Below are 15,720 nucleotides of genomic sequence, written 5' to 3'. Positions count from 1 at the left end.
CAATAACAATATAATTAATTTGATGGCTGATCATCAATGGATCTTTATGGTGATTTGCAGCTTTTCTTCAGCATTATTACTATATATGTTGTGTAATGTATATAAATAGTGGCATCATTTCTGGAAAAATGAAATATGATAATATGATTTTATGAATGCCAATTAAAGATCTAGTTACCTTTTGAAGATTCTGTATATAATGTCTACAACCAGGTGTTCAGTGTGCACATAAGAGTTACAAGGTAAATTATGAGCAGTAGTAGTAATGTGACCTTGTGTGTGTTTGTAGCTTGTACTGCAAGGTTGTCGGCTAAATTGCTTTACAGCTCATCAATTGATTAATAATTATGAACCAAGCTAAATCTTAATCCATGATTCTTCATTAGCCATCTCAAGGGAGCAGTTTAGTTCTGATCTTATGAGCAACAGATGAAATGTTATACATTAAACTCTCTTCAAGGTTATGTTACACACTTATTTCTGCTTAAGATAAGCAAAATGTTGTAGCATTAAAAATTATACTATGGATGTCATATTTTGCAAGCTGTCAACCCTCACATAAGGACAACCATTCTTTCCTTCAGAAAATAATTACTTGCACCTTGATAAAAACAAGAAACTGTGGAAGCTGGAAAACAAAGTGAAAAGTAAAAGTGCTATAAAAACTTTGTTTCTGTCTCCAAACCTACTAAGTTAACATTTTAGGCAGAACCTAATCAGGCTCTGAGCAACATGGGCGATGGAACATGAGAGAAAGAATCGGGCAAGACGCTCAGCAATGCCTATCTTGATGTTGAGCTCAATTCACTGCATCTTATTCGCTTTTCTCAACCATTCTGGACAGTATGTGTGGTACCACCGGAGAGAAACTGATCCACTGGTCAGGGATTTAGGCAGGTAAGTGCTATTGCTGGCATGCCAGGTCGCTTGAGGAGATGGGCTAAGATCATCCATTGCCTCTGTTTGCAAACATTAAGGAGAAATGGGAGTAAACACCTAGAAAGGAGAGGGTGATGTTCAGGTCCTCAGTGTGGCATGTTAATGCCGAGGCTGTAAGTTGAGATGGGACTTCCTCTTCACAAGGACAGTGCAGTGACATTGGCAAGGGCATATAATATACTCTGGGTGAGGGACTTTATTGGCCATCCCTATGTGACGGTCAGAAACGGCACTACTGGTTAAGCGGCTCCAGTCTTAATGAACTTAGCTGCCAGACTTGATCTGCTACAGATGGTGAAGGGTCCAGTAAGAGTGAAGATAGATGTGATCTCATCCTCACACATCTTCCTACCACAGATATATCTGTCCATGACAGTACCAGTTCAAGCTCAAGTTTGGGAAAATATGCTAAATTTTAACAGAAAAATCAAACTAAGACAGTAAAATGGGAATAAGGAATATGATGATCACAGCATGATCACAGGGACAGAGTGTGCAAACCTAAGAATTCAGTAGTACATATGGCTAGAGATTATAAAAAAAGGAAGAGAATAGAACTAAAGGCTCTGAATCTGGACATACGTAACATTCACAACAAAAACAGATGAACTGACAGTGTAAATATAAATAAATATATCTCATCTGATAGCTACCTGGCTGCAAGATGATAAAACTTCATTCTGAGTATGTGACAGTAAAAGACATTTAGTGAAGACAAGATGAAGGTGTAGCTTTGTTCATAAATATTACATTGATACAATGGAGAGAATGTTCAGGAGATCAACTTGGAGAATTAGTATGGAGAAACACAAGACCATAAGACCATAAGACATAGGAGTGGAAGTAAGGCCATTCGGCCCATCGAGTCCACTCCACCATTCAATCATGGCTGAGAAATAGTAAATAGTAAAGCCAAGAAGTTGCTTTTGGAAGTGGTTCATAATCACACTATAGGGATGACATTGTCGGTAAGGCAGATAGACATGGGATATCTCCATCTTTAGACAGGTTGCCAACATACATGAAAAAGACTAAAGAGCAACCTGTGGTAAGTGGAGGGTGGCATAAGAATTAAGAAGTTTGCAATTCATATATATGAGAAAAAATATGGGATGCAAGTAAAGTGGAGTTTCAGGAGCATTAGTTTCTTTTCAGCAGTTTCAGCTCCACTGCTGGCCACAGCTTCAGCAACTACTATCACAATAATGATTATGCCTCCTCCAAATGGGCCAGAATATGTAGATATAAAAATGGCATACTGGCCATTTGTGCTTTAAAATATCCCACAAATGTCTGCCCGCTTTCTGCAAAGGTAGATAGAACAGTTATCAGGCAAACAATAGTATAGGTATCTGATATAATGTAAGGAATAACAGCTATTAATCATTAGTATAGTCATCATCAATTGACTACCTCAAATATTACATAACTTGGTTTACCTTCAGTTCTGAGACTGTTTCCTGCTTGGCTTTTGCCAGTTCTGCAATCTTAGCTTTCTGCTCTTTCACCATGCCAGTTAGCTCCTGAACCAAAGTTCCTGCCTGTTTTTCCTTCTGCTGTGTCTGAGCAAGGACCTGCTCGGTCTTCGCTAGTTCTGCTGTCACATGATCAAACCCACATTTTACCTGTGGATATTTTAAGAAATACATGATTACAGATTAAACATCAAGAAGACAAAAGGTAATATTAATTGTACTTACAGCCATCACAACTCATTAAGAGCAACATGCCTTTATAAAGTGCTTTTACAACCAAAGGACATTCTGAAGTGTTTTTACATGTAATTAAGCTCTTCTGAAGAGTATACAACATTGGAGGAAAAGTAGCAGCCAATCTACATACATAAATTTGCACAAGTAAATATAATATTAACAGATAACTGGGGGAAGAAATGACGAAGTGGTATGATGGCTGGTATTTAGACTGTTAACCTAGCTATTAATTGAGCTGGACTATTAATCCTCAGGAACATTGCCTCAGGAAAGGTTCTGAGTATACGTGGAATTTGATCAGATGGTGAAATTTAAACTCAATAATTACCTGGAATTAAGAGTCGAGTGATGACCAGGAAAACACTGCTGATTTTTCGAAAAACCCATCTGGTTTGCTAATATCTTTAATGGAAGGATATCTGCCATCATTATTTCAACTGGCCTATGTGTGACTCCAGACTCACTGAGCTGCACTTTGAAATGGCACAAAAAACCAGCCAGTCAGTTATCTCAATTTTGAGCAAGTCTCAAGATAGAAATGAAACTGGATGAATTAACTGGATTCAATGTAAGCACCGGAAACGGCAATGGCAAAAATGCCCTGTCAACTCTGCAAAGTGCCAGAAGTTTGGCTAGTGTCAAAACTGTGAGAGCTGTCTCACAGACGAGTCAAGCAACATCAACACAATCTGCAACTTCATGGTCTAGCATATCTCCCACTCTATCATTGACATAACAATGGGCATTGCAAAAAGGCACAGTAGGAGCAGCACCAGGCACACCTAAGAATGAGATGTCAACCTGATGAAGCTACAAATCAGAAGTACCTGCATGACAAAAAGCATAAGCAGCAAGTGATATATAGAGCTAAACGATCCACAATCAATGGATATTATCTGAGCCCTGCAGTCCTGCCACATCCAGTTGTGAATGGTGTTGAACATTCAAACAACTCACTGGAGAAGGACTACACAAATATCCCCATCAGCAGTGGTGGGGGAGCTCAGCACATCAGTGTAAGAGATAAGGCTGAAAAATTCACAATAATCTTCAGCCAGAAGTGTTGAGCAGATGATCCATCTCTGCCTCTTCCTGTGGTCTCCAGTATCGCAAATGCCTGACTTCAGCAAATTTGATTCACTCCATGTGATACCAAGAAATGGTTGGAGGCACTAGATGCTGCAAAGGCAATGGGGGCCCTGACAAAATCACAGCTCCAGATTTTGTTATATCCTGAGTCAAACCGCTCAAGTACAGCTCCAACACAAGTATCTACCCAAAAATGTAGAAAATTACCATGTATGTCCTGTACGTGAGAAGCAGGACAAATCCTACCTGGCGAATTTCTACCTCATCAGTCTATTATCGATTATCAGTAAACGGATGGAAAATGTCATCAACAATGCTATCATGCAGCAGATGCTCAGAAATAATTTGATCACTAACACTCTGTTTGGGCCCTTGCAAAGCTGGAGTCAATAGGAGTCAGGAATAAACTCAGCAATGATCGGAATCAGACCTGGCACATTGGAAGATGGTTGTATTGTTGGAGGTCGGTCATCGCACGTCCAGGACATCTCTACAGATGTTCCTCAGGGTAGGGTCCTAGGCCCGATTCTTTAGCTGCTTCATCAATCACCTTCCCTCTATCAGAAAGTCAGAAGTAGGAATGTTCGCTGATGTCTGCACAATGTTCAGGACCTTTCACAACTCTTCAAGTACTGAAGTAGTCCATGGCAAAATGCAACAAGACCCGAACAATACCAAGACTTGGGCTGAAGTGGCAAGTAACATACACACCAATAAATTCTAGGTAACTACTATCCCTAATAAAAGACAATCTAACCACAGCCATTGACAGTGAAAGGTTTTACCATCACTGAGTCCCCCACTATCAACATCATGGAGGTTACCATTTACCAGAAATTGTATTGGACTCGCTATCTAAATATAGCAGCTAGTACAGGGGTGGGGAACCTGCTGCCTTCTAGGCTATTGTGTGTGGCCTTTTGAATGAATCCAAATTTTGCAGAACAAATCTTTTATTTTTTATTAATATGTTTTTTTCGTCCTTTATTATTTTTATTTTAATCTTAAAATGAATGTATTTAAAATACTAGAGAGTAAAAGAAAATTCAACGAAATAGTTCCCACTTATTGCTGCGAATCTACATTCTCCTACTTAACCAAAATCAAGACGCCCTTAAGGTCACAAATGACGGATACCCAACAGCTAAAACTGCAGACCTCCATGCTGCAACCAAATATTCAAATGCTTTCCTCCAAAAAGCAGTCACAACAAAGTCATTAAAAGGTTAGTTAATTTTAGAATTCACATTTTATTTTCTTTTTTTAGTTAGTACATAGTAGTTAGATTTTTACAAAATAATGTGAATTTTGAAGAATATATAATTGAAGTTTCTTGGATGCGGCCTTATTAGATTACAACACAATGCAGCCTTCCAACATGAAAAGGTTCCCCGCCTCTGAGCTAGTAGAACAGGTTCCAGGCTGGGAATACTGCAGTAAGTAGCTCACCTTCCGACACCCCAAAGCCTATCCACCATTTACAAGGCACAAATCAGGAGTGTGATGGAATACTCCCCACTTGCCTGGTTAAGTGCAACTCTAACATCACTCAAGAAGCTTGTTACCATTCAGGTCACAGCAGCCGGCTTGATTGGTACCATATTCACAAACATCCACTCTCTCTTCATCAACATTCAATTGCAGCAGTGTGTACTATCTACAAGAAGCACTGCAGAAATTAGCCAAAGATCCTAAGACAGCACCTTCCAAACCCATGACCACTTTCATCTCGACATGAACAGCAGAAACATGGGAACACCACCTCATATAAGTTCCCCTCCAACACACTCACCATCCTGATTTGGAACTATATCATCATTCTTTCCTTGTCACTAGGTCAGCATCCTGAAATTCCTTTCCTAAAGGCATTAAGGGTCTACCTTCAGTACATGGACTGCAGCAGTTCAAGAAGGCAGCTCATCACCACCTTCTCAAGGGTGGCAGGGATGAGCAATAAATACCAGCACAGCCAGTGACATTTACATCATATAAGTGAATAAAAAGATTAAAGATAACTTCATTTTGTGGTATTGACTGAGGTCCTAATATTGGCCGAGACATCAGAGATACCTCTTTTGTTTTCACATTGTGCCATGGACTTTTTAATATTTATCTGAGCAGACAGATTAGTTTAATGGAGGAAAGTGAATGTACCAGTTTGAGAGCAACACATGAACCCATTGGGCTGGCTTATTAGTGAATTCAAATTTCACCATTTGGAGTTTGAATCCCATGCCCTCAGAACATTAACCTGAGATTGTGAATTTCTAGTCCAGTGACATCACGAATACGCCATCACCTTCCCCACATTCCATGAATTTGTTTCAGGTATTACCTTACTAAATTTCTTCTATTTCGCTTCCATTGCTATGATCGCTTTGAGTTAGAACAGGTTTAGCATTAGCTATTTAATTTTGCACTGCTTGTACTTGCCAGTAACATGTCTTGTATGTATTTTACTGTTCTACTTGTCATCATGCCTTTAAAGGTGCATCTACTCGAATTTCCAAGTTTGTCTGCTTTTCTAATAGTTTAGTGAATATTAAGTCAGTGCTGTGTACAGCTGCTTGACTTTTTGTCAACTCTTTATTAATTTTAAATAGAGTTCAAATAATGTCTGTTATGTAAATCAGAAGTACAACTTTACAGAATCAGGTCACAGCCAAAGATTTAACCAAGACATAACAATATAATCAAACTACCTACTTGATTTAATTATCTGAAACAGACATAAAAATTTAACATGTTTGACCTTCAACAATCATAGTCACCATAAATATTAAATCAAATTAAACTGATTCCTCTCGGCTGTAGAGACCTTCCACAAAAATATTTTCATCCTTAATTACCTCTTTAAATCGGTTTGCTTCAATGGTAAGAGCCATGCGAAATTCATCCTCCAAAGATGCATACTGCTGACTTAGTAGGTCAATTTTTTCTTGATACCCTTTTAACTGCTGAGCATGTTTCTCTTCTTCTTTTGCAACCTCTCTGGACAAAGCAGCTTGAAATTCTGGTCCACTCAAAGTAACTCTAGATTCCACTTCTTTCCTATTGGATAGATACTTCTGCTTTAAACATTTTACATTGTTAATAATGACATATTTCAAACCTACTTAAACTAAAATCAAGCAAAACTATTGCTATAATTGGTAGAGACCAGAAACATTTTGCTAGGATTATTTTGAAATTAGATTGGAAATATGAAAACCAGATATTTACATGGATTGAATTTTTAAATTCAAGAATTCTATGACACAAAAATGAATTAACATAAGTATTATTAACTAATCTTCATCTCAAATAGTTGTGTTAAATATTTTAATAGTAAAATTAACACATTTATTTCACAAAATTTAACTCGAGTTTCTTTCTGCACCCATTTGACATATACCCAAAAAACTCATCAGAAAATGGAAGATTAACCACTTAGTCTGAATTCCATTTCAAACATCTGTATAGATTTATATATAAATTGAGATTTATTGTGTTTTATAATATTATTTCCCTTCAAATCCTTGGCAACTATCCAAGGGTTGTGGACTTTGAGTTCAACTAATACGTCACTAATGTTTTTAAGCGTAGCCACCTTGTATTAGGACTCTCTGTTAGGAATGTTTTTAAAGACTCTGCAGTCTTGCATTCAGGAAAACTCTCTTTTTCTCACCTTGACGATGCCAGTGTATTGGAAACAGAACACATGCCAATAAACTCCTGATAATTATCTTCTTGATTAATTCCTTTGCTTTACTATTGTTAACTTCCCAGGTTGAAACTTTATTGCTGGAACAGCACAGCAGGTCAGGCAGCATCCAGGGAACAGGAGATTCGACGTTTCGGGCACAGGCCCTTCTTCAGGATTCCTGAAGAAGGGCCTGTGCCCGAAACGTCGAATCTCCTGTTCCCTGGATGCTGCCTGACCTGCTGTGCTGTTCCAGCAATAAAGTTTCAACTTTGATCTCCAGCATCTGCAGACCTCACTTTCTCCTTAACTTCCCAGGTACCATGATCACATCTTCAATTACCAGAACCAAGTTGCTCTTGAAAAGGAATAATCTTTGAGAAATCTAGCTCTTAATAAGGCCTGCACTCCAAATAATAGCTGTTTTTCTGCAAAAGTACAAGAAACATTCAGTACTTCCAGAGCAAAATGGCAAGGTGTAAATTGAGGGTGAATGATAAATTATCAAGCATATGATTTGTTTTCCAAGACACCTTCCTGAACCATGACAGCTGCAAGGAAGGGTACATTTTCTTGAAATGCTTTCGGTGTGTTCCAAACTTAAAATAGCTCTCCTCTGGAAGATAAAAGGTTTATTATGCAAGAATTTTGTAGTTTTATATTAATTATATTTTTGCTGGAGAGGGCAATGAACCTTTTGAAGGAGCAGCTTTACAGAGGATGATCCAAATGCAGAACAGAACAAACCAACCAATGAAAGTCACAATTCAACCAGTTGCTTTCTAATTGTTTCAGCAGTTTTCAGTGTCACTTCTCAAACTTTGTTATTCTCAATCTTATTTCATTCATAATTCTTTGTCTTTTCAGTAATTTCTTACTTTCTATATACATAATATATACATACAATGTAGTGTCCACAGATGAAAAATCAAGCCTTCAAAAACCTTCAAACATAGTCATTGTGCTTAATGATCCATACTGTCCTTCTACAGTCAAGGACTCATTTGCCCTGATAAATTCACTGTCCATAGCTGTATCAGTCATCACAGTTGCCTTTGTTACAATTATGACCCTAAGGGTGTTTAATAGAAACACAATACTCCTCATGTTGACTGTTTCAAATATGTGAACAGCGGGTTCTGATTGCATCCCATAAAATGGCAGGAATCAGGTGGCTACTAATTATTTAACCATTTGCCAGAAGAGTTAACAATACAGAGCGAGTTTTTAAAAATCCTTAATAGCTTAGGGAGCAGTCTCATATTCAGACTTGGCTGAACAAATGGTGTTATAATATATCATCACAATGTTGTCACTTAAAAAAGCATTTAAGTGCTTTAAGAATTAATCGATAAAAATTAGGAGAAAGCAAAAGTGGAAATCTTAGAAATAAAAAACACAGAAATTTCTGGAAAATTACAACTGGTCAATTAGCATCTGCTAAAATAATTAGTTAATATTTAGGTATTTAGTGGACACTTAAAACTAGAATTGTGATAAGGGAGAACTGTCTAAACAGAAGGAAAACAAAACTACTGGTTATGAAATAGGAGTTAGATGATGCAAAGGATCATTTCAGTGAAGCAAAGGAAAAATGCAAAAAGAAAATAAAAGTGCAATAGTTAAAAGAGTGGAATAACAAAAACAGAGTTAACTACATAAGCAGTTTTTAAGCAAGCTCAGAGGTGGGGAAAGAACAAAAGGGAAGGACTGTGAAGGGGTGGAAGGAACAAATGACTATATGTCAGATAATATGATGATGCAAGGCAAAGGAAAATAGGAACTGAAGGAAGAATATATGATAAACAGAATCATCAGCAGCTGCAGTCCAACAATATGGGGACAATGGTTATCTGAAATTGCTGAACTGTTGAGTCCAGAAGGCTGCAAAATGTCTAATCAAAATGTAAGATGCTGTTTGAGCTTGTTATGAGTTTTAATGGAAAAATACTGGGGGGAAATGACAGAGAATGTTGTCCGGTGACCAGAGGGTCAGGATCACACTTGAAGATGAATAGAGGTATTCTTCCAAAATCTCACAATCTGCATTTGGGCTCCTCAACATAAGAGGGCAAAGGATCATAAACAGTGAATACAGCATAGCAAATTGAAAGAATACAAGTAAATTGCTGTGTCACCTGGAAACACTGTTTTGAATCCTTGATGATGGGCGCTTGTGGCACAGTGGCTTTTACTGTGATGAGAGCTGACTAATGGACACTTTGGGCATTCATCCTTCTTCAGAATACATTGCTATCAGGAGTAGAGAGCTATTTATGATGGTGGTGTCCTGCCTCTGAGTCAGGAGTCTGCATTCATGTCTCACTTGCTCCAGAGGTGTGTACTTACCTCTCTGACCAAGTTGACTGGAAAGTATCTGGACCCTTGATAGTAAGAATGGAGAGGGGAAAGAGGTAAAGAGGCAGATGGTATATCTTTAGCACTTACAAAGCAAGGAATTGTGGCAAGTGTAGGAGGTAATGGGGTGGAACAGTGTATTGCTGAGAGAATTATCCTCTACACCACGGATGTTCATTCCCCATATGAAAACGCCCAGCTTCTTCCTTTAAGTTAGCACCAACTAGTTCCCATTCATGAAGACTTTTCTTTGTTTCAATGAATTTATTCTCAGGTTGAGCAGTTTCTCTTTTGACTCCACTCAATTCCTCAAAATATGGTATGCTACGCTAGCATGGTAACTAATTTTCCTTTTTAGGAAAGGTTGTTGTTCTCACAGTATTCATTTTCTTCCCTAGCCTTGATTAACCCAAATATTGTTGTCTGGCATACTGCCTATTCTTGGTCTTTCAAATCTGGAAAATATAGTCAACTTTACTGACAATTTCCACCATTCATCAGATCTCTCTCTTTCTCTTCCATTTCCTTCTATGACATCTTTGTCTACATTTCTAGGGAAAGACTAGCCCTATTCTCAGAACTACTTTAATGACACTTCCTCTCACTTCACTCTTTGTAACTACTATATTCCATCTCTATTACATATTTCTAATGATGCCATGTTCCTTGCCAGTACCTGTGATATGCCTTCCTTTGTTCTCAACCTATGAATCCCCCTCCCCAAACTACAATGGTTCACTGATCCCTTGAGCTCATCAGTTCCATTTTCAAACATCTGTTCTCATCTCTTCTTTCCTCTTCATAACCACAACACAGATTTCCATGTTCTCATTTTCTACCCCACCAGTTTTCATCTGCAATGGATCATCTTACACCATTTTCACCACCAATTTACCCTTTTCCTTCCAGTACTGCATATGGACAGTTCTCTCTATGGGTACCCTGGTCCATGCCTCAATCACACCCAACATTCCAGCCCTTTCCCTTGTAGTACAGAAGTTGAAATACTTGTACTTTTACCTCTCCCTTCCCACTCTCCAAAGCCCCAAACATTTTTTCCTCAGAAAAACTATGATTTACTTGAACTTCAATCAATTTACTATACTGTATTTGCTGTTTATAATGCAGTATCCCCTGCACACTTGAGGAGGTCAAATGCAGACTGTGTGACCACTTTATAGAACGTCAATTCAATTCACAAACATGACCTTGCATTCCAGTCACCTGCCACTTTTGTTTTCTTCTCAGCCTCTCTATATCATCCAATGAGGCTGATCATAAGCTGGAGGAGCAGCAGTTCATTTTTCAAGTAAGCACTTTACAATATTGAGTTCAACAATGTCAAATCATAATATTGCCCCCATTTTTCAGAAGGCTGCTGTTAGTGATAATTCTGGCACTCTCATTTACTCTAGATCCATTTTTTTGCTTCGACATTTGTCCCATAAGCACATTCTTTTACGTTGTACCATCATTCTTTTTGTCATTTAATACCTTCCACCATACTGCAGACCTTCTCTTTTGTCTTTCCCCATGCCTCCGTTAACCTGCCTCTATTCTAGCTTAAAATTTATTACTTGTTTTTTTTTCCCATTTCATGGGATGCCATCATGCTGTTTCACTCTCCACAAATGACAGCTGACACGAGAGAGAGAGAGAGAGAGAGAGAGAGAGTGAGAGAGAGAGACAGACAGAGACAGAGAGAGTCATGTGCTGGAATGGAGGATTTAAGAGGTCATCGAAATAGGTGCAGGGTATGAATTGGCACGAAGAGCATAAGGTCAAGATTCAGCAGTCCAGAGCCACTTGCAATCTGCTGACAGTGTAAATGTTAATCTAAAATTTGCTGGGTCAGCCAAAATGAAGTTAAATAAAGTTAAATTGAATGAGAAGAAATTATATGAACCTATCACCTTCATCCACCTATTGCACTCTTAGCTACCTTCTCCCCAGCCCCACCCTACTCCCATTTATCTCTCCGCCACGGAGGCTCCCAGCCTTATTCCTGATGAAGGACTTTTGCCCAAAACGTCAATTTTCCTGCTCCTCGGATGCTGCCTGACCCTGCTGTGCTTTTCCAGCATCACTCTAATCTTGACTCTGATTTCAGCATCTGCAGTCCTCATTTTTGCTGTGACGTCTGGTAATAACCTAATGATTGGAAAGGTCACCGGTTTTCAAGTGTTTCTGTGTTTTACTAAAGGAATATGCATGTTTGTTTACATGAAGTATTGTAACTCAGCAATAATGGACCGAACTGTTACAGTAACTCTGGAAAAGCTGATATTTTGTTTAACATGGACATAATGAATCAAATGTGATAACATGGATATTATCAGCTAAATTTGAGATTGTCATAGAATTTTGCTGCGTAAGTATCACATCATTGGATGACATAAAAATGGTGGAAAACAAAAACAAGCTGAAGTTTTATGTCAAAGTTCATTAAAAGCAACAGATAAGCCTCTTTCCATGGAGACACCAGCAAGTCCTAATGAATGTAGAAAACATGACGTTTGCAATGTTTACAAGTGATCAGTGAACATTTGCTAGAGACTGGACAGTATTAAGCGTTTGGATGTACAGCTTCTTTACGTGGAAAAATTATAAGAACCCTTGCCTCACAGCAAAATTAACTAGCTGAGATGGAACAGGCTGATAACCTGTTTTGGTCTGATCTTTGGACAAGTCCATGTAAAACGTTCGCTGGTGATTGAAAGCATTGTATGGATAATATTTCTGCAGTATTTTCCATAGCTTACTTTGCTTTAGTAAAGAACATTGGATGAATTCCTTTGTTGGAACTACCTTGGATTTCTGAATCCTGGGTAAACCTGATGGACCAGGCAAAGTGGGAATAGAATCTTACACAGAGCAGAAAGCGTGACTCCATTTTTGCACCACTGACTTGGGCCGCTCAAGAGCAAAACCTTTGGCGTGGATGTTACAATAAGCAGTAAAATTACCAAGATCAGGGTAAGAATCAAAAGAAGCATCATCACTCCTCACTGTAATAGAGGGAGAGATCAGGAAATTAATTGCAAGCTAAATTACAAAAGGTTCCTGATAACAGGAGACACAAGATTAGATTAGATTAGATTCCCTGAATGGGGAAACAGGCCCTTCGGCCCAACCAGTACACACCGACCCTCTGAAGAGTACCCACCCAGACTTGTTTCCCTCCGACTAATGCACCAAACACTATGGGCAAGCAAATATGGCCAAATCACCTGACCTGCACATCTTTGGACTGTGGGAGGAAACCGAAGCACCCAGAGGAAACCCATGCAGACACGGGGAGAATGTGCAAACTCCAACAGACAGTCAACCGAGGCTGGAATCAAACCCGGGTCTCTGGCGCTGAGGCAACAGTGCTAACCACTGTGACACTGTGCCACCCCTCCATCATGCTGCCCCTTGACAAAAATGAATCAAAATGTAGCTAAAACATTAATGAGTGAACAAAAATATTATGTTTTGATTTGATGCATTTCATTAAAGGTCAGGGTACTTCAGTGTCAATTCCTTAAATCATTTTCATTCAAAATGAAGGTCATTAATAATGCCTACTTTGTATTTATAGTTCAGTTGATTAATGATGACTGGAGTAATGAAATTAGTTAAGAAGCTACTGCTACTTACTATTACAGCCATCGTTCGCTGCAGTTAAGTAAAGCAAACAGCTAAATCCAATCAAACACTTGTCCATAAATATTCACCATCCTATTTAAGGCATGTCTTTCCAAATGAGAAACTGCAACAATTGATTACAGAAGCTGTATGTAGTTTTAAAATACACACGTTTCGGCAGCACAATTTGGCTAAAACATTGCTGAAGAATTAGGAATGGTATTTTCCAGAATACTTATCTCTGTTTGCAATAGTGCGATTCCACTAGGGATTGGTTCACATGCTTCGTCCTACGCATTCAATGGTCTTTGTGCCATTCTGCGCATGTGAGATGCCAGCACTGGTCTTCATGCCAGTCTGTGCATGTGTAATGCCAGTCTTTGGGCCACTCCGTGCATGCGTGAGGTCAGTGCCAGTCTTCCTGCCATTCTGCATATGGAGGAGGTCGGTGCCAGTCTTCCTGGAGTTCTATGCATGTGCCATGTCAGTGCCAGTCTTCCTGCTGTTCTGCGCATGCGCGACATTGGTGCCAATCTTCTTGCCTTTCTGCGCATGTGCGAGGTCAGTGCCAGTCTTCCTGCTGTTCTAAGCATGTGCGAGGTCAGTGCCAGTCTTCCTGCTGTTCTAAGCATGTGCGAGGTCAGTGCCAGTCTTCCGGCTGTTTTGCTCAAGCATGAGGTCAGTGCCAGTCTTCTTGTTCTGCACAAGCACAAGGTCAGCTGCCGACAGAGCAGCTTTTTGTGAGAGGTACTGTACAGAGAGCAGCTTGCTTATATTTTTTAAATGTACTATGCTAAGTTTACTTTTATTTTGTTAATAAACATGATTTCAACCTTCATTCAGGCTGTGCTATATGTTGCATTAGAATTTTGGGTGACTTTTGAATGAATGCGAGTGATATTTTTTGCTGGTCTTTCCCTAACCCCACTTTTCCCATAGCCCCCATTATTTCTTTTAAGCCATTTTCTATTAAGTAAAGTTTTGGTGGAATGCAACTACAGCATTATATCTGTATATGTGATACAACATAAAAATCTTCCACTATTATTCCAATAGTAGCAAGTGGAATTAAAAACAACATATTAGAGTATCACATTAAAAGAAGATAAGACAATTCTCTCAGTGAAGCCATTTGCAGTATTATAATGAAACTATACTGGAAACATTAAACAGACACGTACATTATTGCATGGTCAGTTGACATTTTTTATAGTATTTAATTCCCATTTTAATTCTGGGGGATGAGCTCAAGAGCAGGTATGAAGATGGTGAGTTCAGTACTTACCCTACCCAGCCAAGAAAACACACTTGGTGATGACTGCATTATAAGATAGCATGTCTGGAGTCAAGACCAGATCATGTAAGGATGACATATATCCTTCCTTAAAGAACATGAATGAACAAAATGAGTTGTTATGAGAATTGACAGGGATACACCATAAGACTAGCATTTTATTCCAGATTTTTTACTGAAATCAAACTTCACCATCTGCCATGGTGCATTTGAACTCATGTATTCAGAACATTAGCCGAGGTTCTGGATTGCTGGTCTAGTGACATTACCCCTTCACTACTGCCTTGTCTCTCCTCATGTTGAACTTGTTAAGCATTTATTGGTTTTATCTCAGATTTTGAGCATTCTCAGTATTTTGTTTTTGGTCTAATGAGAATCTTACAAACCATGAGATCCCAATCTCTCTGGTGGACAAAAACAACCTTGCAAAAATTGGTATTGCACTTGCAAAGTGATTTTCATGTTCAAGAGCCAGTCAGGTGATGTTAGGAAGTAGGAGTAAGATGACCATTATTTTTAAGAAACAAATTATAATTTTAGCATGCCTTACCTAGTCAATCCAATATTGATTATGTGCTGTTTACATGATGGTATGTCAACTGGAATTCAAGATGTTACTAATCAACAAGAGGGTTGTAAAGGGCTCTGTGGGTCCCACTTGTGGCACAGTAGCAGTGCCCCTGTCCCTGGACCAATATGCTGAGGTTTAAGTCCCACCTGCCCAAAAGGCGTGGTATTTAATCTCTGAACAGGTTGATTAGAAAAGATCTTCACAGCGATAACTGTTAGCAAGATCTTAATGCTTCGGTCCATAGAATGGAAGACAGAATGGAATTGTACAAGAGACATAGCCCCAGTCAGTCAGAAGTCACAAGCTGGTGTTTGGAGATGAACCAATTGAATCACAACCTTTATTGTGCAATCATTCCTTTGTACTTCTTGTGATGGAACTTCATAAATTCTGTGGCTCACAACATACTTATCAACAGATTGATAAGAACTACGAAGACTCAACA

At 38.8% G+C, this 15,720-nt stretch overlaps 1 protein-coding gene across 3 annotated transcripts in view; it reads right to left on the bottom strand.

The window, feature by feature from the left end:
- The window catches only part of lrrcc1 (leucine rich repeat and coiled-coil centrosomal protein 1), a 200,518-nt gene that overhangs the window by 47,122 nt on the left and 137,676 nt on the right, over positions 1 to 15,720 (bottom strand). For all 3 annotated transcript variants that reach the window (XM_043688159.2, XM_087986500.1, XM_043688160.2), the window contains 2 exons: positions 6,590 to 6,791; positions 2,379 to 2,564 (listed from right to left, as the gene is read on the bottom strand). In XM_043688159.2, coding sequence (XP_043544094.2) covers positions 2,379 to 2,564; positions 6,590 to 6,791 — 388 coding nt within the window. The remainder of the gene's footprint in view (positions 1 to 2,378; positions 2,565 to 6,589; positions 6,792 to 15,720) is intronic.

Source organism: Chiloscyllium plagiosum, unplaced genomic scaffold (genome assembly GCF_037043375.1).
Source record: "Chiloscyllium plagiosum isolate Xiang-an unplaced genomic scaffold, Cpla_swu_hap1 HiC_scaffold_4, whole genome shotgun sequence".
In the NCBI taxonomy this organism is placed as follows: Eukaryota; Metazoa; Chordata; class Chondrichthyes; order Orectolobiformes; family Hemiscylliidae; genus Chiloscyllium; species Chiloscyllium plagiosum.
Note: the sequence above shows the minus strand (reverse complement) of the source record. Positions and strands in the feature narration are given on the sequence as shown.